At 38.8% G+C, this 22,735-nt stretch overlaps 1 protein-coding gene across 1 annotated transcript; it reads left to right on the top strand.

The window, feature by feature from the left end:
• The first annotated feature begins 3,369 nt into the window (after positions 1–3,369).
• LOC149160075 (uncharacterized) lies at positions 3,370–7,632 on the top strand. Its single transcript, XM_089434503.1, has 3 exons — positions 3,370–4,086; positions 4,474–5,056; positions 5,894–7,632. Exons 1-3 carry the CDS (start codon positions 3,370–3,372, stop codon positions 7,630–7,632), a joined length of 3,039 nt encoding a protein of 1,012 aa, XP_089290629.1.
• The last annotated feature ends 15,103 nt before the right edge of the window (positions 7,633–22,735 follow it).

Genomic DNA, 22,735 nt, shown 5'->3' with positions numbered 1-22,735 from the left:
ACAAAGGATACGATCCTCAGTTACCAGCTCAACTAGCTTTCCTTATTCAAGTGAAAGCCCTCAACAAAACTATTCATAGAACAATTATTGATGAGGGGGCATCTACATGTATTATGTCGATGAGTTGCTGCAAAACTTTAGGGTCTCCGACCTTGTCGCGATCTTCGACGACATTGAAAGCTTTCGACGGAAGGACCTATACCCCGTGCGGTATCCTAAATAACTTGAAGGTTGAACTGGGGGGAAAAACAATAGAAATAGATGTTGAAGTCATCGATGGGAATCTTGACTACAACATCCTACTGGGAAGACCGTGGATATATGCCATGGCAGCTGTAGTGTCGGCTTATTTTAGGAAGATCGCATTCCCTTTTCAAGGAGGGATTACGATCGTCGACCAACAAGACTTCCTCCCTAATGGTTCACAAGTTACGGGAAGCATTCCCATGATCCATGGGAGCAACCATTCGCTTCAAGATATTGGAGTACGCCTACTGAAAGACCCCACATTAATGGGAACTTTCTCACTTCCACCTCCAATCTATATAGGAGAAGTGGCGCTGGTAAGAGCCTGCAAAATGATATCTGGTGGAGAACTTCTGTGAATTGCTGTGGTTTGTTAGCCTTGTTCCTCTAGGGGTAGGAACAACATGTTTAGGGACTTTGGATCCCTTAGATTATGGACATTTCATGCTTAATGCTGTAAGGCACAAAACTGTCTATAACATTTAGGAAAGAGAGCTAAAGTTTTAGAAGACTTCTTACCAACTTATGAAAAGTTATTGGTAGTTAAGTCCACATGATGGACCTTCGCTAAAAGTCTTCTAAAAATCACTAAGAGAAAATAAATAAAAATATTAACATAATGGGAGAGAAAGATTATGTTAATCACTTAGTGGGATATAAATACTAAGTGTGGTGGAATAAATCATTGAAAGAGAGAAAGATGTGCTTTGAAGGAAAAGAAAAGAATGTTCTTCGAAAAAATAGAAGAAGCAAAAACGATAGGAAAAAGGCTTGCATTCCTTAAAAAAGGATGTTGCTAAAAAAATATGGTGGGAAGAAATGCATAAAACAAACCACCTAGGAATCAAATAAGTTGATTCGTATTGGTAAGAAAGTCTTAGTTCGAGGGGAACTACTAGAGACAGTTCATGGTAGGGTGGAATGTGCTTTATTATAGAATAATCCCCAAACAGTAACAGTGGTTAAATGAAAATTCTCATTGATCTGAACCTATTTTTTATGCATTGATATAATTAAATAAATGATCTTATTACTATTTGCATGCATACTTTAATTGTTATTACATGTGTTATTGATTTTTTGTTCACCATTTCTATAACCTTGCATCGAAGGTAAAATGGTTAAAAGAAATGTTGTCGGTTGGTCTTCAATTCACATACTTTAGATACTGCATACATGATTACTTATCCTTTCGTATGATAATGTTATTTATATCACAATCTATATGCATTCATGAAGGATAAACTTGTTGAAGGAAATTGTTAGTGATGAGAATAACCATGAATTAACTTCAAATTAACATTTGATGGGAGAAATAATCTGTTATGATGTACAATGGTTGAATTTCTTTAAATTGGAATTATCTAATATTACATTTGGTATTATCTAATATTACATTTGGTATTGGAATGGAACAACACGGGTTTCCTTAGGGTTTTGACAGTACCCTGCAGGCGGCAGGCCTGTTGAGCCAGAGACCTGCGGTAAACACTGGTGAAGCAGAGCGCTGGTGGACGGAACCATAAGGGCCAGAACAATGTTTCCCCCCCAGGGGGAGGGCCAAGAGCCTCCCCCCTCTCCGGACGCGAGAGCACGGCAAACGGCAGATGGGGACAAACCGAATGAAGTCAGCGAAGGTACCAGGCACAACAATCAGCAGAGGGATAAAGAATCTGAGACAGAGAACAGAAATAAAGCAAGTTCCTCAACTTGCAAACCTGTTGCCACTAATCGACCAAAGGTGTTCTTCCCAAGTGAAAGAATCAACGCCCGAATACAGTACATGTGGGATCATGCATTGATCGGCAAGTTTATAGGGATTTGGCCTACAGAACGAGCTCTGAGGGCTTGGATCAGCACTGTTTGGCATCCAAAAGGGGACATATCTTTGCATTTAGGAGCAAAGGGCTTCTTCACTGCTGTTTTCAACTGTCTAGAAGATCGAACCAGAATCCTGGAAGGAGGGCCATATTTTTTTAATTCGGCAGGCCTATTTCTCAAAGGCTGGGTGGAAAGATTCAACCCAGACAAGGAGGATTTGAGTTTCGCGCCAGTATGGATAAGGCTTTACTCTTTGCCTTGGGAATACTGGGAGGAAACTTCACTGAAGGAGATCGGCAATGCTATTGGCGAATTTGTAAGGGTAGCAGAGGAAACAAGACTTCGCAAGCAGATTTCATACGCCCGGATATGTGTTTACATGGATCTCAAACAACCATTGCCAGATACGGTAAGCTTCTTTCACGAAGACTCTGAATGGGTTCAAGTCATAGACTATGAACAGGTTCCCTTTCGATGTAGGAAATGCCATGAAATAGGACACCTGTATAGAGACTGCCCACTAAATAAGCCACCCTCTATGCCGGACAAATCCAGCAATCATTCTCCTGATGGATTCACAAAGGTTGTCAATCGAAGAAGAGGAAACAAAAAGCCCACCAACAATCCCAAGGCAAACCCTAGCAATAAGGCAACATCTAGCAACAGATTCGAAGTTCTGAACAAAACAGATGAGAAAGGTTCGGACGAGGAACAGGAGAAAGACGAAGCAGTCCAGCAACAACAACCGGGGGAAACATCAATGCAAGGAGGGAAAAATATCATCCATCAAGAGCACCTGAAAGAGCCTCATAATAACATGTCAAAGCCAATTGAAAAAATGGATATGGAGTACTCTCAACTAAGCGGAAAAGCTTCGACAGAAACAGAGGATATTCTTCAATCGCCCCAAGTGATGGACGAGGACCTGGAGACCCTGGATATCGGGGAGCTGGATATCCCAGGTCTGGAACAAGCATGTCGTACAAAGAACTTCGAAAAAATCCCGGAACAGCAGGTGGACAATCTAGTAGCAGTATTAAGCAAGGCACAGAAAAAATATTCTCTAGGGGTACAGATTGGCAGTCCATGGGACGGCAAGTTCATAACCAAGGACAGCAAAAAAAGGGGACGGAAAACCACCCTAGAAAGAACAATCAAGATAGGAGAGATTCTGGTGGAGTCAGGGCGATATGCCAAACTGACTAAGTACTTCAATGTACACCCCAACCTTTCTCAATGAAGTTAATCTCTTGGAATATTAGAGGGCTTAACGGCCCCAGGAAAGGAAGAATCCTAAAAAACATGTTGAAGCAAGAAAAACCCAGTATTCTCTTTCTACAAGAGACGAAGTGTAACTCCACAGTTCTGGAAAGAATAGCTGCGAAGGCCTGGCCAGGAGGGCTCGTCACAGCAGTAGACGCACACGGCGCTTCCGGGGGCTTAGCCATTCTTTGGGATGCCCGGAAAATCCACCTCAGCAACATTCAAGCTAATAAGAACTTCATCCAAGCCACATTCCATCTCTCAGGTACGAATGCTCATGGACTGCTAACTAATGTGTATTTCCCACAGGAAACAGCTCAAAAAAACCAACTTCTGAACACATTGTCGGAACTCAATAGAGACAGACCTCTTCCTCTATGGATCTCTGGAGGAGATTATAACTTGATAGCCAGTATGGACGAAAAAAGAGGAGGCAGAAGCAACTCAAATAATGATGACGGTCTTCTAAAGAACTTCATAAACAGCAACTGGCTAATGGACGTCCCAACCAGCAACGGAATCTTCACCTGGACAAATAAGAGAGCAGGAGCGCAACAAATAGCATCGCGCCTTGATCGGTTCCTCATCTCAGATAACGCAACTCATGTAGGTGGAGAATTTACAGCTTCCATTATCCCATGCTCTGGATCAGATCATTGGCCCATAGAACTCCAATGGAACAGGCCTGGTCAAAACCTCAAACGCCCCTTTCGTTTTGAGGAATTTTGGCTTTCTCATCCAGATTTTGAAAAGATGGTCAGATCATGCTGGACAAATTTCAATACAACCGAGGGTACAAGAATGGCCAGGTTCCAACAAAAACTTAAAAATCTCAAAAAGGCCATCAAAAATTGGAACCACAAGACATTTGGTAACATCTTTGCAGATCAGGCCCAACTCCATACTGAAATGAAGAAAATACAACAATCAATTATCACTAGCGGGCGAACAGAGGAACTCTCCAAACAGGAACAAGATATAGAATCAAAAATCTTAGAAAGAGCTAAGCAGGAGGAAATCCTATGGCGGCAGAAATCCCGAATAAGATGGCTCAAAGAAGGGGAAAAAAATACAAAATTCTTTCACAAAACCACAGTCCAAAGAAGAATGATGAATCAAATTACTCATGTTACTAATGAGCAGGGAGAGAAGATTGAAACACATGAGGGCATAGAAAAGGAATTCACCAACCATTTCACAAAAGCCTACCAAGAGCCCGAAATCAATCGAATGCCAGCTATCAACCGACTCACTAGGAACATACCCAAGGTCATAACGGAGGAGCACAACAGTTTACTGATCCAACCTATCACTATGCAGGAAGTTGAAGAGGCGGTTAAACAGATGAAAGAAGGAAAAGCGCCCGGACCGGACGGTTTCACAGCAAACTTCTTCCACAAATTCTGGGACCTGATAAATAATGAAGTATGGCAGGTGGTCGAGGAGTCCAGAGAGCTCAGGTGGATGTATCCAGGACTAAATGCTACTTTCATTGCTCTAGTCCCTAAGGGAGAAGATTCCAACAAACCGGACAAATACAGGCCTATTGCACTCTGTAACATGATATACAAAATTATTTCAAAGGTCATTGCTAACAGGCTCAAACCGCTTCTTCCCCTCATCATCTCGCCTGAGCAATCTGGCTATGTTGAAGGACGCCAAATTACAGATGGAATTATTCTCACTCATGAGCTAATTCACTCTCTAAAAGTGACAAAAAAACCAGGTATGCTGCTTAAACTAGATCTCTCCAAAGCTTTTGACAGCTTAAGTTGGGTATACATTCACAAAATTCTAACAGCTTTTGGCTTTGCTCCCGCCTGGATTAGATGGATCTACAGTTTAATATCCTCTGCTTTCTTCTCAGTTTTAATTAATGGCATCCCCTCAGCCACTTTTCGCCCCTCTAGAGGCATAAGGCAGGGAGATCCCTTATCCCCCTTCCTTTTCGTTATCATGGCTGAGGGCTTGGGTAGAAGCATCACAGCAGCCAAGACCAATAGAAAGCTAAGAGGTCTCTCTTTTCACAACTCCCCGGTCCATACCCACCAGCAATTTGTAGATGACAACATGCTTTTTGCCCATCCCTCGGTCCAAGAAGCTCGCTTCATAAAAACCCTTCTTTCCACTTTCTCTGATGCATCCGGCGCCCTCATCAATCAAGTCAAATCCCAAATTTATTTCTTCAACACCCCCGTCACCACTCAAAGAGCAATTGAGCGCATTCTGGGATTCACCTCCACCTCCTTGCCATCCAAGTATCTAGGTGCCCCGCTCACAAGCTCCGCTCTCAAGCATTCCTCCTGGAAGCATCTCTTAGAAAAATTAGAAGATCGTCTGTTCCTTTGGACTAATCGATCTCTGAACATGGCAGGCAGAATAGTCCTAATAAAAGCAGTACTCCAATCTATGCCTTTGTATCTCTTCTCCATTTTAGCGGCCCCTAAATGGGTCCTAAAAGAAATCAAGAATCTATAGCGAACATTTCTATGGGGAGGCTTAGGACAGAATCGAAAGTGGGCCCTTCTAAAGTGGGAGAAAGTATGTTTACCCAAATATGCAGGAGGCATAGGTCTGAGAGATCCCGAGCACAGCAACAAAGCAATGGGGGCCAAAATCTGGTGGCGATGGTTGGCGAATCCTAAAACACCATGGGCTTCCCTCTGGACAGCCAAGTATGCCAGCAACCATCCATTGGAGGAAAGACTACGCATGACTGAGACAAACTCAGGATCTGCAATCTGGAACGCGGCCATACAAAATAGATCTCTCATTCAAGAACACTGCTTCTGGGAAATCAAAAATGGCAGTATAGCACGTTTTTGGGATGATTCGTGGCAGCAGATGCCAAAAATCAACGACATTCTTCAGGGTCTTCCAGACAACGCGAGAGGAATACACCATCAAGCCAAAGTTAATCAATGCTGGACCTCCGAAGCTCCTCAAGACTACAGGAAGTGGAAAGACATACATCTGCTCCTCCCGAATGGCTCAGAACAGACACATCAACTCCTCGAAACAGAACTTCAAAAAAGGCAGATAAGAGTCTCGGATGAACCGGACATCTTAAGATGGGGACATGGAGAAAGAGGAGTTTTCACGACCAAGGAAGCCTATAACATAATCATACAGGGGCAAATACACAAAGATAAGGTATGGGGAAAAGTATGGCATAAAACCAACTGGCCGAAAGTGTCCACATTTCTTTGGCTTCTTTGTCATAACAGGGTTTTAACTTGGGACAAGCTCAGAAAGAGGAATTTCTCAGGCCCATCCATTTGCTACATGTGCCGAAAGGAGGAAGAAACAGCAATACATCTCATGCAGAACTGTGAAATGGGAAAGAAACTATGGGAGAAGATAGCATTCCGATGTCAAAAGGAAAGAAGAGTGCCAAACGACCTCAGAGGAACAATCGACAATGGAAGCCAAGCCCCCTTTCAAAGTCCCATTCTCAATGAGTTATGGATACTCATCCCAGGCTTCCTGATGTGGAATTTGTGGAAAGAGCGCAATCGAAGAATATTCAAAGATCAAACGCTGACGCTGGAAAAACTATGGAATCTTGTCCATCATAACATTAAGGAAACTCTCTCACTCAAGGAATGGCACCCCGACGACCTTCCGACTCTACCTCAAGAAAAAGCCATATGGGACAACTGGAAAATGAGTATAAACCATTACTCAACTAAAGATAGAACTCCTAACAAGCACAGACAGGAAGCAAGTTCATGGAATCCTCCTCCGGCAGGCATGATTCAACTCAACTTCGACGGAGCCTCTAAAGGAAACCCCGGACAAGCAGGCTATGGAGGCGTGTACAGGGATCACAATGGCCATCCTCTAAGCATCTTCATGGGCTCGATAGGCTGGGATACTAACAATTCTGCGGAATTGGAAGGTCTATGGCGAGGACTCAAAATAGCACACAGGAAAAATTTCTTCCCCCTCATTGTAGAAGGGGACTCGCAGATAATAATCAGAATGGCCACAAAGCTTCAGCATGGCTCCCCGGTACACAAAATAAGCAGCAGTTGGAGAATGTCCCAGAGGCTTGAGTTGATCAACCACTGGATATCCATGCACCAAGCTATAACTTTCAAGCATATCAGACGGGAAGGAAACAAGCTAGCCGATCTACTAGCCAACCTTGGCGTGGAAGCAAAAGATAACCACTTCGAAGGCGCTGTAGACAACCTTCCTTCCAGAGATCAATTAGACACACTGAGGGCAATCATCTCTCAGGAAATCTCACAGATTCAAACCTCGCACCCGGATGCGGGTGTCTTTACTAGCCCATAACTATGGCATGCGCCATGACACCTGGAGGCAGGAAGGAGCGCCGACGTCTGTACAAGGAGGCCTGTACAAAGCTCAGACAGTTAATGCACCAGGTTAATGTTCTTGGTCTGCGGCAAAGGAGGAGGGACGCTGCATTGATGCCGAGCATGGCTGCTCAGGCTTCGATGCGAAAGTGGAGAAAAGCCCAAGGCCATTCCCCCATGTTGCGATTGCATGTTACGCATTATATTGATTTTGAAATGCCAGTTATGACGCAGAACCAACCCATTGTTGCTTTCAGTGCACGGAGAGAGGGCTTTCTATCTACAAATTTTCAAGAGATTATTGAGTGTTTGGTAGCGTTACTTTTACAAGCCATGTCGTGCAGTCGAGGGGTTCCTAGGAGTGGAGGAAGGTTCGGTACCCATGTGGTTCTGGAAGACCTATACCCAATTGAGCCAATTGCTACAGAGCCACCTTCGTCTCCCAGTTCGGAGCAGGAATGTCTTCTTCCTCAGGGCACCTACCAGACTTTTAGATTCAGATTTCCAAGCCGCCTTGTTAGACCTGAAGTGGTAGTCACTTTCACCATCTTCATCTCTGAAGAAGAGCCTAGCCGGTCAACTTCTAGTTCCCCTGTAGCTGAAACTGTCCAAGACAACAATATCCTCCTGGGTGATATGGAAGGCTTGGTGTATCGAACTCGTCGACACGCGGTAGCTCCAATTCAACCTGCTCCGGCCCAGCAAGCTATACAGGAAACTTCCGGTTATAAAGCCTCTGTGCAAGAGGTCCTGCGGCCGCCCAATTCCAACGTGGAGATGGAAGTCTTCAGCTCCTGTGCTCTGATACAGGGCAACTCTGGTTACGCTGCCTCTGTGCAAGAGGTCCTGCCGCCACCCAATTCAAACATGGAGGTGGAGGTCTTCAGCGCACGTGCTCCGCCAGATCAAGGAGAGTCGATTCAGAACGAGGACGAGATGGTGATTTGGCTCGACTCGCCAAGCCCAGACAAAGGAAAGCATGAGGCCTCCTCCGACCAGCCAGTCTAGTTCTCGGGTGCTCTGTTTTGTTTTTTTCTTACTGTCATGGTATTGCAAATCGTGTTGTGTCTTTGGGTCCTTTTTTGTGTCCAACTCAGTCCTAGGGCTCGGTTAGGCCACTGCTGCAAGTCTCAGGCTTCAGCAGTTTGTTATTTTTGTTTAATGGTTAATGATGTAAACTGGCTCTGTCCTGCCAGTAGATATGGAGTTTTTGTCAGTTTGAGTCCAGACTATATGACGTCCAGGAACTATAATGGACTGTGTTTTATGAATCGGTTAAAGCTTCTTCAGCTTGAGGACTGGCTTCGGTCTCCTCGCGGGATGTAAACCTCTGTACATATTTTCTTTTCTTTAATATAGCAGTAGTCTTTACTTAGAAAAAAAAAATATTACATTTGGTATTATGTAGTGGTATATATAGTTTAGAAATTATAATGGTGACCTAAATTTTACAAGTTCGAGAGTAAAGTTTGTGATTTGTCGTTGAATGGTATAAAATAATGTCTAAATGCGAAATTATTTCCTAATTATCAAAGGGAAATTCATGGAATTATTAGTTACTGGTAAATTTAGTTAATATATGTATATATAAAAACAAAGGAAAGCATTAAGGAAGAAATTGTTTTTTTGGGGGTTATAAATGATATTTTGATGTCTAAATGATATTAGACTTGCATTTTAGGCTAAGGAAAAAAATTATTTATATGTAGAACGGAACAATTGTTTTTCTTAAAAAAAAAAAAACATGCGAAGTCTTCTATTCCTTAAATAATTATACACCTTTTTTGGTAAGTCTACGTAGGGAACAATCAGAAAATAATGCATTATCACCTGTAGGTAATGTTGTGTTTAGATTCTGAGCTTTTAAATATAGTGTAGAGCCCATTAGTCCAAAATTCTTATAACACCAAATGAATTGAAGTTTAGTTAAAGGAAAAAAATAATATGTGTAAGGAAAGTTTAGAGAATACGTAAACTGAGGTGGCCATTCAAATAAACTGATGAGTTTAGAAGAAAAATATTTATTGTATATTAATTACGATGGACAAGCTATCCATATAGAAGCTAAGATAACCATAGGACGAGAGATAGTAGTATAATATTATAAGAAATTGGTAAAAATGTATTCGTATGAAGAGAAATTGGTTGTTGACTTCTGTTGATTCAAGAGTTACATAGAACAATATCAAAGGCATTTTGTATCTGCCAACTATCCAAAGGATTATTTTGACCTACTCCAAGATCATATTTAGGCCGATAGGCCTTCCTTTGAAAGGGACTTTCGTCGTCCCTTTGTTCCTCATGCTGACACGTGGCGTCGGAATAGAGAGGCACAACCGAGAGTTCTGCAATCTCGTGCTGACAGGCGTCCACACATTCAGCGGGAAATCCTGCAATTTATGTTCATTGTTATGATATTGTTATGTTTGTTAATTCATGAACCTGACATCTGTCCCATTCAGTTCTGACATTTCGGTCTTCCTGTTACGCTGGTCTTACGCTTGCCAGGGTCGATCCCTGCACCTTTCAAGCAGATCCCTGTACCTCTCCCCAACTCCGAAACACGCCTTTCATTTCTCCCTTGGCCGTTGGCGCTCTGCAACCTCGCTCTTCTGGTGCTCGAGGTGAAACCTACACTAGCACACCACAGGTATCTTTTTCCTCCTCGGACTTAGAAGCCGTTGCAAACCCTCCTTCAGTGTTACAAATCCTCTCTCTTGAGGTTTTCACCAGGAATTTTGTTTTTCTGTCTTGGATAAATCTTTCCCAATTTCACTTGGATCTTAGGTTCATTCAACAAAAGCGTAAGGTCTTCCAGGAAATTTTTTCAACATTATCGCACACTACACACCAACCCTCGCAGGTAAGGCTCTTGTTGAATATATGATGTTTCTGTTATCATAGGTCCTTTGTTTTGCATGCTCATCATCGTATACAACTTCCTTTTCCCCTTCTTTGCAGGGGAAAGCTACAGGTCTATACTGTCGATGGCTTCCACAGTGCAACCGTGGCGGCAACAATTTCTCCTCACCCCGGAAGTGAACCAGGTCATTCTTGTGGCTATGTTTCCTCTAAGCTTACTTATTATTAAATTATGTTATGGTTGTTCGAGAAGAGCGACTTTTCTCTGTCGGACTTGAGGGTTTTTAAATCATTATGGATGTTGAGCGTTTTAGCTCTGGCCGGAACCAAACTCAGTTGTTTTGTTTTACATTTCGCTCTTCCTTTTCCTGTACTGTTGGTTTAACATGTTACTTGTAGTATACATATATGCATTTTGGTATTTTATGGCTAAACACTTGGTTTGAAACAGTTCTGCAATCAAATCTTGCATGTTTGGCATGCCATTCCTCTTGTTTATATGGTAGTAAGTTCACTGTTTATTGTAGTTCCAACTCAAGGCGGTGAAAACTATATTGCTTATATTCTATTTATCTTAAGATAGATAATTGTTATTTAATAATTCCACAGTAGTGATTACAGTACAATATGCGTGCCTCTTTGTAAAACCCCTCCTAATTTCCTGTATATACTCCGAAGTTTCTTTTTTGAATAAGTTTGAGGTCAATGGACAGTATCCGCTCTGTTCAATTTGTCAACGAACTTGCTCTCATTTAACGTCTAAGTCAAGTATTTGCGGCTGTGTTGATTTCTATTTGACAGTCTGTATTGCCTTCACTATTACTTTTTGAAACATTAATAGTGCGGTTTGCTTTATTTATATAAACAATTCCTGTACAGGGTCATTACAAGTATTCCTTCCATTTCTTTAGAGAATAAACATTTCTACGTATATGGCCTACACAATTTCTTCCACTCCTCCTCCCCATTCTCCAAACAAAATGTCGTCTTTCTCTAGTGATTAAATGTTTTTTTACAAAGTGATAGGGGCTGGCATACATCCTTTGTTGTATTCTGAAGAATGGAATGCATCACCACCTTGTACACTTGATTTGAGTTCCCATTACTCCATCTCCCAGTAGACTGTTTGATAAATCTAGCCATTCTTCTACTGCACCTAGCTATTCATGTTATCTTGGAAAAACATCTCTATCTTTCTCGCAACCTTTGATACAAATCCAAGTCAAGAATACCTGGAATTGGAGATTACAGGCCTCAGTCACTTTGGAACAGGATTTTCAGTTGTTTGACTTGCATTTGTAGTTATTTATTTTCTACAGATTTGCATGTCAAAGTCTAGATTCAACTGAAGTAATTCTAGGAATCTGTTTTCTTAGAAGGAACATCTTCAATGAAGCTTTGTAATAGTTCAAATACTCCTGTGAGAAAGAACTCCATAAGGTTTCTGTAATATCTTGAATTCTGTGAGACCCTGTTTTATGTTGAACTCTCTGGGACTCTATTTTTGGTTGTTTGACTTACAGTTGTATCTATTTATTTTCTATAAATTTTCTTGTCAAAATGTTGATTCAACTAAAGTAATTCTAGCTTCTTTCTTCCCGGTAGAAACATCTTCATTGAAACTTTGGAACAGTTCAGAATTCCTCTGAGCAAGAACTCCATAAGATTCCTGTAATAGGTGGACTGAACTATTTGTTCTTATTGTAGTTTCCTGTGGGACGGATCCACCGTCTGTTAAAGTCTGGAGTATCTACAAATGGAAGGGTGGGAGCAACTGCAGTTGTTTATTCTGCAGCCATTCTGGAGTATCTCACTGCAGAGGTTTTAGAACTTGCAAGAAATGCCAGAAAAGATCTCAAGGTTAAACGTATCACCCCAAGGCATTTTCAGCTCTCTGTTAGAGGAGACGAAGAACTTGATACTCTGATCAAAGGTACCATAGCAGGTGGAGGTGTCATCCCTCACATCCACAAGTCACTTATTAACAAATCCACAAAAATAGATTAGTTCTTTGTGTGGGGATTAGTTCTTTGGTTCAAATTTCTTTGGAGATTTGATCAGTTAGGGTTTCTTCTTCTGTAGCGATAAAATTTACAAAGCTTTGCTATAATCCTTTATAATCCTTTTTAATCTGTGCCGTGTTTTGCAGGTATTGAGCTCACCTTATCTCAAAGGCATTCCCTCCAGCCAGAAGGTAATTCAAATCTTTTTCCCGTCTTGCTTTCTGCAGTAGCTACAATTTTGGTCTTCTAATACTCGTTTTATGAAGCCTTCCTGTAGTTGGGAGTGCCATTTACAGAATAAAGCACAGGTAAGGGGAACCCTGGTATCTAGGTAGTACCCTGCTAACCTCTACAGAGGCCTTGTATCCGTCTTTAGACCTGCTTGGTAAAAGGTGCCTCCATAAAAAAAGTGTTCAACGTCTTCTGGATTGATGCAATAGCTACAATTTCAGTCTTTCAACACTGGCTTTATAAATCCTTCCTTAGATGGGAGTGCCATTTATAGAATAAAGGGAGTACGAGGAACCCTGGTATATAGGTAGTACCCTGCCGAAATTGACATCTACGTTTTTTATCATTGAGGTTGCATCTTCTATTAAACTCTGTTCGAGTAGAAAGTTTATGGATCATTTTCTTTTTGAAGTTTCTTGTCTTGTATGTTGCAATAGGCATTTGTTTTTTATGATCAAAATTGCTGCATTATTCGGCCAAATATTTGACTATTTTTGAAAGTTCTTTCAAAGGATTATTCTGTAATTAATGCTACCCCATTTTTTTTTCCCATATAGCTCATGGGATTTTCATTTCTCTTGCACGGGAACTTCGATCTTGTTGGAAATAATTTTCATGTATTCTTTGTTCGCGATGGTATGAAGTTTCCAGACGTGGTTCATGCATTGAAACCAAATCCCAAAAGTCACATTCAAGAAGACTGGAGGATTCGAGATTTCTTCTCTCACCACCCAGAGAGTTTGCATATGTTCACCTTTCTCTTTGATGATCTTGGAATCCCTTTAAACTACAGGCATATGGATGGGTCTGCATCCACACCTTTACCCTTGTTAATAAGGCTGGGAGGCAAACCTATGTGAAGTTTCATTGGAGGCCTACTTGTGGAGTTAAGTGTCTATTGGATGATGAAGCAGTTGTAGTAGGTGGGACAAACCACAGTCATGCAACCAAGGATATTTATGATTCTATAGCAGTAGGCAACTATCCTGAATGGAAACTTTCTATCCAGACAATGGATCCTCAGGATGAGGATAAATATGACTTTGATCCTTTAGATGTTATGAAAACTTGGCCCGAGGATATCTTTCCTCTTCAAACTGTAGGACGCATGGTCTTGAACAAGAATATTGACAATTTCTTTGCTGAAAACGAGCAGCTTTCATTTGCTCCTGCTCTTGTTGTTCCTGGTGTCTATTACACTGAAGATAAGCTACTCCAAACAAGGATATTCTCATACTCAGATACACAAAGGCATTGACTTGGACCCAACTATTTGATGCTGCCAGCCAATGCACCCAAGTGTGCACATCACAATAATCATCATGAGGGATTCATGAACTTCATGCACAGGGATGAAGAGGTTGGTAAATAATTTTAATCTTTTTCTTTTTCAATACCTCTCGTATTACTTGGACATCAAGTCAATGTTCATGGAGAGATTTGATTTTTACAAAACAATTGCTGGAATTACAGGTCAACTACTTTCCATCAAGGTTCGATCCAGTTCATCATGCTAAGAGATTTCCCATTCCTTCCCATACCCATACTGGCAAGCGGGAGAAGGTAAGATCTCACCACTTTTCCAGAATTTAGTGATAGATCTGTGATTTTTACAATATTATGATACAATGACAGTTCGTTATTGTAGAATGTATGTGGCGTAGTGGCGTTTTCCTTGATAATTTTTATTTTTGAAAAAGATGTTTGTACTATTTTAGTTTGAAGCTCAAAATAGTCTGTTTTTGGAGACTATTAATTGCATGATTTTTTTTTTATTCGATAGTTTTTCTCTTTGTGATTATGATGACAATGACTTATATTATTGCTGCTTTTTCTTGGATTTGGATATATCGTCACAGTTGATGATCTAACGTTTTTCAGTTTATCATAAATTTATTTATGTTTGTTGGTTCAGTCCACTTTGTGTCTTGGCTATTCGATGCATCTTCCCTTAATTTATAAGTTGATTTCATTTAAGTGTTAGGAAGGGCTTTGCCTTGTCATCAGTCAAATTCATCGTTTACAAATTGGGGAAGTAAAGATTGCCAAAAGAGAAATGTGCAAGTCTAAGAAATATTGGATATTTTTTGGTATTTGCAGTGCATGATAGAGAAGGAGAATAATTTCAAACAACCTGGAGAGCGATATCGTTCATTTGCACCAGAACGGTAGGTTGGCTTGATTTCTAGTAGTCAATTCATTGTTTTTGTTATATGGATAGAAATTACAGTGATGATTTTAAATTGCAGGCAAGAGCGTTTTGTGAAGCGATGGGTGGCAGCTTTGTCAGATCCTAGGGTCACCCATGAAATTTGCAGTATTTGGATATCTTACTGGTCACAGGTTTGCCATTCAGACTCTCTATATTTCGTTTGAGCTACTATGATTGTGATCCTTTTTATACATCCGTTGGAATAACCTATTATTGATATTAATTATTAATCACATGGATTGGTGCAGTGTAACAAATCATTGGGTCAGAAGATAGCAGCTCGCCTTAACATGAAAGAAAATATGTAAGAAGTTTGAACTGCAGCATGCAATGTCGGATACAACATTTTATAATAGGATGCTGCTGCTTGTTAATCTTTCTACATATATGAAGGGCAGGAGAAAGAGGAATTCTCTCTGTGAAGATAAAACTTCTTTTACTTTAGTACATAGTGCTAGTGGTTCATGAAATTGGAATTACAGCTGATGATTTATTAGTGATTGGACATCTGTTAGGTCCAGGGGATAGATACATACTTATGAACTTTGACAGGTCTATTGTCATGATGTATTGGTATCATATATGGTCAAATTGAATAAATTCTGTTGAGAAATGTTTATGAAAGAATATCGGTTGTCAGCCTCGATAATAGGTAAATAAATAACCTTGGATCATAGCTCCGGCAAAAAGATATTCTTTGACCAGAGCTCTTGTGAAACTACAGGTGATATTGTTGTAGACGTACCTTTTATTGTCATTTGGTTTTATGCCTTATCTCGAGTGTACCTTTTATTGTTTTTATGCCTTATCTCGATTCTCAAAGGTACTGTAGTCGAAACGAATGGGTGGGTGAGCGTTAGGGAAGTCGAGCGTCAAAATAAAGACTGATAATATTACCTATTGCTGGAGGAAACATTCTCGGCCTCGTTTGTCTTGTTTTTCCCTCTGCATGGTGCAGATACAGTGATAGTCAACCTTACTGACACCTATTTTTCTCTATTTATTTTTCCCTTGGCATAGTAACAGTTAGGTTCCTTTCTTTGAGTGATTTTTCCTCATTTTCATTTTTCCCATTGCACGGTGACATTTTGGGGAAGTTTCTACCCTAACTCAATTGTGTTTGATTGCAAGGTAGTTGAGGAGTGTAATTGTGTTTGATTGCAAGGTAGTTGAGGAGTGTGTGATATACCTGGGCAAGAAAAGATAATGTCAACAAAATTCTAAAACAAAAGAAAACAATGGTCCACACCACGAGAGATTAATTTTGAAAGCCCTTGATTGGAAAAAAAATAACAATTTCAAAGCTATTGATTGAAAAATAGTAGTTTTCAAAGCCAGATAAAATTTTTAAGTATCCCGTAGCAATCTTAATCTATCGAGACTGGTATTAGATTACAATCCTAATTCGATACTCTGGATTGGATTATAGAAAGAGGCGCACAAATGGACTAAAAACATAGCACAAAATCCCCAGGACAGGGAGCTGCCGCCTCCTAACCAACATTTTTTCAGTATCACAAAGGCTTCATGTGATACTTCTCATGAACAGATTTCTGTTTTAATATTTATGCCCCAAGAGGCTTCCATTGACAGGTGGTCTGCTTCTCCTATACTGATACTTGCAGTTGTGTGAATTTGTTATTTTATATCAAACAACCAACTTCCACTATAGTATCTGTTCACTGTGCATGATTTGTGTTATTTTCATGGCCTTCTCATGGGGTTGGAATAACAATCAGTTGATCTTCATGAATTCATTTCTGTTTTCTCATAATGATAAAACTGGAGTTAAACTCACATTTGTTTGCGGTGTTTTATGAATATGAACAATCTCTTTACAAATCATTAGACTTCCTCTAAAGCTTGGGTTAAACTCTTTAGTTCATTTGCCTGCATTGTTTCATGAATATGAACAATTTCTCTTTACAAATCCTAAAAATTCCTGTTGAAATGGATCCTCTTTTCATACGTCTGTCCAGATTGAGCTCTGACACGATGTCTTCTACATTTTGATGGGGGTTGGGAGGATAACCAATGCTTTTTCTCTGTTAACTTGTCAAACTAGAACTTTGGGTTGTATGGTTTCACTTGCACCATCAACATATTTCTTTCATGCCATTCTTCTTGACTGGAAAGATTCAATGATGCCTTTTTATGGCAGTTGATCATGAAACTATATTGTTGCATCTTTAGAACATGGAAAGCTTCAGTGATGTCTTGATGTCTTTTCATGGAAACTGATCATGAAAGGACATTGTTGGAACATCTTAGACCAACCATGCAACATTTGTTTCTAGTCGATATTACTATGAAGTAAGAACATACATTGGTCCACTTAATTGCCAATCCTCAACTTTATCTGGTGGGGAAATAGTGAGATGGATGTGTACTAAATGAGATTCGTATCTTAATGCGTATTTTCAGTTTGTTGTGATCTACCAGCTGCTGAATCTTCAAGAGAAGCCAAACGTCATTTAGTGTCATTTCTGCCGGAGGAGCCACAAGAAGATAAAGGGCTCAATATTTGTAGGGTATGTGTCTGTTTCCCTGATGGCCAAAGAGTTCAGAGGACGTTTCTGCACACCGATCCAATGCATTTACTTTGGTCTTTCTGTTGCTCTCAAATTCAAGAAGCAATTATTTTGGTCTTTCTGTTGCTCTCAAGTTCAAGAAGCTGCAGAGGGCCGGCCGTTTAGATTGGTATATATAGTTCCTGGTTCATCTCAAACATTAAATTATTATCATAAGAGCCTAAGCTTCGGAGATGCTGGATTTTCCAATTTGCTCATATCCATGATCTGGGAATGAGATGTGATTAATGCATCTGTAAGTAAATTGGGAAGATTTCAGCTTTCAATCAATAAGCATTTATCAGTGTTAATTGCTTTGTTCAGATAACAAGTATTTAGCAGGGTTGATTGCTTTCTTCAGTTTTGTTACAAGTTCTGATTCCTTATCTTTATTGAGAAAGAGAAAATTGAAGTGTAAATTTCTGGATAAGTTCTGATTCCTCATCTTTATTGAGAAAAAGAAAACTGAAGTGTAAATTTCTGCGTGATGAATCTACTTTGATTGAGTATAACCCCCTTTATATAAACGGTTATAGTTATTGAATTAGTTAAATATCTTGAACACAATAGATTGAAGTAATCTTTTACCTTATTGAGGTAATCTTTTACCTATGTGAACTGATTTGTATTCTTCAAATGTATTTATGTTTATTGAGATGCTATTTCTGGCGGCAAGCGGACTGGCTTGCCTTGATGTGCTTAATTTTGAATGATTGATTGGATTTTATTATATAAATAATTGAGAGAATGATTGATTGGATTTTATTATATAAATAATTGAGAGAATGATTGGATTTTATTATATAAATAATTGAGAGAAACGAAGAATAATAATTTGTATAATTTTGATTAAGGATTTATTTTATTTTGGGCAATTTATTAAGGTTTAACGAAAATTGAACCAAAATTGATTTCTTTCAATTTAACATTTCTATCGGCCTCTCTTTGCACCTTCCTTTTGGGGCAATTGCTAGTTGTTATAAGCTACAGTAAGTGATACATAGGGAAGGTAGAGAGGAATGCATTTCAACAGCTGTGAAACCATGAGAATTATAATTTGGATATGAGCAATGGCACATCGTGTTGGAAGCCAACTTAGGCTACATAATTATAATACTCTAGTGCAATTCCAATCGAAAACTAACTTGATACCCGTGTAAATTTTTAATGATAACTTAATTTTATAAATTCAAAAGGAAATTGGAATGCTCCCATGGAAAATAGAGAATATAGTTATGACAAGTAGTATAGTCACAAATTCCTTATCTAACAAAGAGAATGTGTAACGTATATTGTACGATATTGTACGGATACATACATACGCATATATATATTTTTGAACATTCACTGAACTCAAGGCAATGTTTATCGGCAATAAACTATCATGACTACATAAGGTTGTGCCAAACACTTAGTGGATTAAAGTCAACAAATAGGAATCAAATTTTGGAATCCCGTATGAGCTGGTGTAAGCCCTAGTCGAGGTGGTGAGTTCAACTAACCTGTAGATCATTGAAATTAGAATCAAAAAGTTTGAAACACAATGAAAGGCTTTAGGTAGGCTTCTATCTAACTGAACACCGAATGCTATACCTATACGTAGGAATTTACAAAGCAGAGTTAGAACCCTCACATAGTTATAAATTTAAAATATAGGAATGAGAATAAATCTCAAGAGGACACCCCTGTAAAGGTGCCAGTGGAGAAGGGCCACTCCTATTTCTGAGGTTTATGCACACTAATAAACAAGAGGATGTTAAGAGAGAGAGAGTGTGTGATTTACACCATTGAAAAATAAAAGAGGCACAAAGCAGGAGTGTTCATATTCAAATAACAAAACACAAACAAAAAACAGGAAATTCCTCTACAAATAATTCCCTATTTCCATGTACACTACCAAACCCTCATTCTAAAATTGTACAACTAGTGCCAAGATTAGAGGTCGAATTGGCATGAAAGAAGAAAAACCATTTTTGAGAGAAGGAATTTTAGTAAGGTCTAGGAATAAAGGGTATGAACCCATATCCCAGTTAAAAATGCTAAGGCAAAGACAACATGAGGAAGTAAGGAGAAATTACATTTCCATTAACCCAACATAGTAAGTTGATGAAACTGAGCAAACAATAAAAATTAACCTTGTGTAAGGCATGGGTTATATGAATAACACTCTTCAAAATCCGAGTAGTGTGTGAAACGAGTAGGAGGAATAATGAAGTTTGTACCTCTGAAAGGGAATTTAAAATCCCTAAGTCATGTGGCTAGTGTACATTAGTTATGGCATCAAGCTCTTTGGTTGTCATGCTAGAAAAAAACTAAAAATTTCAAGAATACAAATCAATGCCATTATGAAAGGAAAAGGGTGAAGGAAAAATAAAAAATAAAACATTACAAGTAAAATAAAGAGGAAATAATGAATATAAATTACCTATGAAATGAGAAAGGGACAAATATGAGCCTTGATGTTATAGGCATCCCTTGGAAATAATATTTCAAGAGTAAGAAGGGCAAGATGTCCTGGAGTTCGACCTTGACCAAAGTTTCCTTGGAAAACCACATAAACGGTGCTATGGTGAAACCCAAAGGACAAATGAACCTTAATAGCATTGAAAGAAGTGGGGTGAAACAATTAGGTATTTTCCTAATCGATATCCATCCTTATATCAGGTTAGAAATACCTCCACCATTGATAGGGAAAAGTACAAAGTGTCACATGTTCCTAGTTCATGTGGTTGATATATTTTAGCACCAACTGGGTGCATTGGACCAATTCCCATCATATATCCCACACACAAGAGATAAATTCATTATAGTATAGCTTAAGAAAGAAGAATATAAAAGAGATTAAAGTTGGAAGGTTAATCTACTAGTGGTATATAAGAACTAGCGAAAAATGTAAATGATTATGTAGTATGAATAGTCAATATTATCAAAGAGGTTCAGACTTGTTAAATATATATATTTAAGTCCTAGGATGGGACATTTCAAATAAAAGGTATAACAAGATTCATGCTAAACTGAGACACTCATGAAGTGATATATAACATTATGACCCATATAGGAGACAAAGAAGTTAAAAGTAGGAAAGGAGACACAAATACCATGTCCTAATAAGAGGACCAGTTTTTTTGAGACAACTAATAATTGAAAAAGGTTAGAAGTACAAGAGTTTTATTAACACATTGAAGAAATTTCAAGGTGATAGACTATATAGAAGTAAGATGAAATGAAAACGAAAATGATATTTTTGGTGGTTAATAATAGAGGATAAATAAATAAAAATTAGTGAACATGAGGCATGTTACAATCGATCCAATGGAAGTTGAGAGATAGAGGATCTGAATGGAATTATCATCATCTAATACATCAAGAGGGATAATCTCTACAGTTGGATTGACATTTTTCTAAAATGAATTCTTGCGACAAATGGAAATGTATTCAGCTATAGGAGTAGGTGCCTCTTTAAGGAAGGAATTCAAATGATGCATTGTGTCTAGGGTTATCAAGAAGTCACTTATTGTCATATGTGAATATTATTGCTTGATATGTATGTATACCTATTGAGAGCACACTTACTATTCTATGTTTGGGTAAAAATAGTGATAGTGAAAAATGTTTTGGAGTTAGAATTAGCAAACTTATTGAGTTTAACTAGCTCAATATGAAAGTGTAATACCAAAAAACTTTTAATCTAACAAATGATATGGGAGGTATGAATATGTAAGACAATTATTAAATGAAGTTAACAAACAAGTAAACCAAGGCACTAATAATTTGCATGACTCTATAAAACATATAAGTAAAAGAATTTTCTCATATCTATTTTTATCTTGTGTTAATTATCACATCATTTCATTACTTTGTAATGTGAAAGTGATTCTTGGATCTAGTTCATAGTGTGTGTTGCCACTCAAACAAAAATATTTCTCCATGTTTTGCTTCCTCTAATTATCCATTAATAAGAGCGTGTTTCATGATTATGGCACTAAAACTACATATTATTTATCAATGTATATTTTGTAGTATTGGCTTGGATGTTCATCCCATATGTAGACTATTTCCCTATATGACTAATGAACACCAAGGTCAATTGCTAAGAGTCACGATAATTGAAATATGCCCATAGGATAACCAATGATTTAGTGTTTATAGTTAAGTTGATGTTAGGCCCTTGAGTACAACATGTTCCTAATTAATATAATTTGTGATATCCCCAATTTTGATTTTTTATTTAACAGGATTAACTAAGTTAATTGGGGAAGTGTTAAGCATAGAACAATTTTGCAATCTGAGCATTGGAGACATTTTTGGTACATGCGACATAGGGAAAATTGAAAACTTCAATATTAGTGGAATATGGGGGCCACCCCTAATGGAATACACACCCCTTGGAGGAAAAATTGATTTTGTGGAAAGGAGGTGTTAGGTCCCTATACTACTAGTGCAACCCCTTATTGTTGTTAGTGCAACACCCTTATTGTATTATTGTTCCCATATAGTCCCCATGTTGTTATTATAACATCCCATAGAAGCCCACTATTGTTATTTTTGTGCCCCTACAATATTATTGTTATGTAGGCTCTGATTGTCTTGGAACCCCTTAGACTCCTATATATAGAAAGGAGGCCTTGTCATTTGTATCATCCAAGAATTGTTCATTTGTGTAATGTAAAGGAGGGAAATCCCCGTCAAAGAGACTGATTTTTAAGTTGTTGATCTATCTTTTCTATCTTTTTGTGAGTTGGTTTCATAACATTTGGAATCAGAGCTTCGGATTCTAGGGTTTCACTGTGCCAAATAGGTGATCGTGGAATTTTTTCTATAACTTTTTTTTGTGACATTTCAGAAGCTAAAAAAATACCCATTTGAGCCAAAATATCGTTGAACCTGGGGTCCGAATATAAGATCTTGTCTCGCTATATTTTAGGAGATATGATTTGAGGAAGTGAGGGTTTTTGAAAGCTATAAAATTCCATCTCAAACAGGTCATGTTGGTATTCACACTATAATTTTGTTTCTACGAAGGTTTAGACTCTACAATTAAAACACATTTGCGCTGAAATCCTGGTGAAGCTCGGGCTTGAATTTCAGATCTTGTGTCACTATATTTTCGAAGCTACAGTCCAAGACATTTAGGTTTTCTTTAGGTTCTTGAATTACATCCCAAATAGGTGACCTTGGGAAAATCATCATAACTTTCTCTTT

The sequence above is a fragment of the Pinus tabuliformis genome, chromosome 5_2, assembly GCF_031772625.1.
Source record: "Pinus tabuliformis cultivar Carrire ecotype Pingquan chromosome 5_2, CPIR1, whole genome shotgun sequence".
NCBI classification, from domain to species: domain Eukaryota; kingdom Viridiplantae; phylum Streptophyta; class Pinopsida; order Pinales; family Pinaceae; genus Pinus; species Pinus tabuliformis.
This window is presented reverse-complemented; position numbering and strand designations above follow the sequence as displayed.